At 48.4% G+C, this 2,500-nt stretch overlaps 1 protein-coding gene across 1 annotated transcript in view; it reads right to left on the minus strand.

Annotated features, from left to right (window-relative positions):
- Positions 1 to 2,500, minus strand: part of usp13 (ubiquitin specific peptidase 13) — a 47,209-nt gene that overhangs the window by 21,429 nt on the left and 23,280 nt on the right. The window contains exons 15-17 of the mRNA XM_062556233.1: positions 1,357 to 1,479; positions 1,229 to 1,255; positions 17 to 160 (exon numbers count right to left, since the gene is read on the minus strand). Of these exons, the coding sequence (XP_062412217.1) occupies positions 17 to 160; positions 1,229 to 1,255; positions 1,357 to 1,479 (294 nt within the window). The remainder of the gene's footprint in view (positions 1 to 16; positions 161 to 1,228; positions 1,256 to 1,356; positions 1,480 to 2,500) is intronic.

Genomic DNA, 2,500 nt, shown 5'->3' on the forward strand with positions numbered 1-2,500 from the left:
ACACACACACACTCACCGGGCTCCTCCATGTGTGCTATGATCCAGTTGAAGGCCATCTCTGCGCCCATGTTTCCCGTGTAGTAGACGGCCTTCCGACACGCCTCCAGGGGAAAGCCCATCTCTGCCAGCTGCATCACCGACGACTCGTCTATCTCTGGAGCTGCAGCGGGATGGAGGGCGAGAGAGGGAGGGAGAGAGAGAGGGGGGGGGTGAAGGGGAGGAGAGAGAGAGATGAGGGGTTGAGGGGAGGAGAGAGGGAGAGAAAGAAGGGGGAGGGAGAGAATGAGAGAAAGAGAGATAGAGAAAGAAGAGGAGAGGAGGGAGAAACAGAGAAGGGGAGGAGAGAGAGAGAGGGGAGAGAAAGAAGGGAGGAGAGAGTGAGAGAAGGAAGAGGAGAGGAGAGAGAGAGGGAGAGAGAAGAGGAGAAGAAAGCTGCTCAGCTCCTGAGTCTCTTTGGGCCTCATTACATTCCTGCAGTCTGAGGGCCATGACCTCACAGTCACACACACACACACACACACACACACACACACACACACACACACACACACACACACACACACACACACACACATGTCTACATATATCATTATATCTATGTATTGTACACACACACACACACACACAGCACACAGCACACAAACAGTGTACACACTGTGACGAATACTGGTGGGTTTTAGACCCCGCCCTGTTGTGTGGCTTGCCTATGCTTTCTCCCTCTCTGTCCCCTCGATCTATCCTGAGCAGGTGATGGTGATTAGGTGCACCTGATCGGCAGGAGCATAAAAGGCCTGCATCTCCCAACAGTCTCTCTCTGCTTCCTCCTCCCGGCGTTTGGATTTAGTTGTTAGAACCCCTAGACTGATTCTTGCATGACACCTTTGGTTACTTCCAATATACTGACTTACACTACACATCACTTTATATCTTTATCATTTAGTCCTTGTTAATTATATTTACTTAATAAATTCACTTATTCTTTTGGAATCTCTGCGTGGTCTCCCCGTTCATGTTTCATGCCTAGAGCCAGCATGTCACAACACACACACACACACACACACAGACAGTACACAACAGAAAAAACATAAACATTATGGGTCTTAGACAGGAAGAGATGGAGAAGAGAAAAGGAGAGGAGAGAGGAAGATAGGAGAAGAGGAGAGGGAGGAGGAGGATAGGCGAGGAGAGAGGAGAAGAGGAGAGAGTAGTCGAGGAGAAGAACACTTACAGTCTGTGGAGTTGCTCATGGAGTTATCTAGAAGTCACAGAGAAAAAAAAATATTTCAGAAGAGGAACAGAAGAAGAGTTTGGTGGTGTGAGGTGTGTGTATGTGTGTGTGTGTGTGTGTGTGTGTACCTCTAGAGTCTTCAGGAATGACGATTGGTGGTGTGAGATCAGGAAGCTCCTCCTCCCCACTCTGCAGGCCCGTTGCACGCAGTCGGTTCAGATCCAGGAAGTCTGGCACATCTATGGAGACATCTGAAGTGCAAACACAAACGCACACACACGCACACACACACACACACACACACACACACACACACACACACACACACACACACACACACACACACACACACACACACACACACACACACACAGTGTTACTCTTAGATACAAAAAGGAGAAGGAGCTGTGTCACCTTAGTGTGCATGCGTGCATGTGTATTTGTGTGTGTTCTTGTGTACGTGTGTGTATGTGTGTGTGTATGTGTGTGTGTGCAATGTGAGCAGCAAAAGTTGTGCCCCCTCTAAAGTCTTAAGAGTCAATAAATAATACACCCTGTGCAGATATATTTTATATTTCAGATGCAGGGTTTGGGTTTGTGTGAGTGAGTGTGTGTGTGTGTGTGTGTGTGTGTGTACACATGTGTGTGAGAGAGTGTGTGTCTCTGTGTGTGTGTGTGTGTGTGTGTGTGTGTGTGAGAGAGAGAGAGAGAGTGAGAGAGAGAGAAAGAAAGAGAGAGAGAGAGAGAGAGAGAGAATGTGTGTGTCTGTGTGTCTCTGTGTGTGTGCAGATATTTCACATTTCAGGCATTGGGGCTCGACAGCTTATTTATTCATCATCTGCGTGGGGACGGAGGAATGCAGTGCAACAGCGCCTCCTGCTGGGCCAGTCTAACACTGCACTCTCAGCGCCTCCTGCTGGGCCAGTCTAACACTGCACTCTCAGCGCCTCCTGCTGGGCCAGTCTAACACTGCACTCTCAGGACACTGACCTCCAGATCACCAGTTACTGTAAGCTGCAGTCAATGTTGTTCAGTGACACAGCTAGTGTGTATAAACACATAGTCAATGCAGTGACACAGCTAGTGTGTATAACATAGTCAATGCAATGACACAGCTAGTGTGTATAAACACATGGTCAATGCTGCTCAGTGGCAGAGCCAATGTTTTTTAAAACACACTCAGTGCTGTTCAGTACCACAGCCAATGTTTAACACGTGTAGTCAATGCTGTTCAGTTACACTGTGTGTGTGTGTGTGTAGACGGAGACGCTG

The sequence above is a fragment of the Sardina pilchardus genome, chromosome 15, assembly GCF_963854185.1.
Source record: "Sardina pilchardus chromosome 15, fSarPil1.1, whole genome shotgun sequence".
Taxonomy (NCBI): domain Eukaryota; kingdom Metazoa; phylum Chordata; class Actinopteri; order Clupeiformes; family Clupeidae; genus Sardina; species Sardina pilchardus.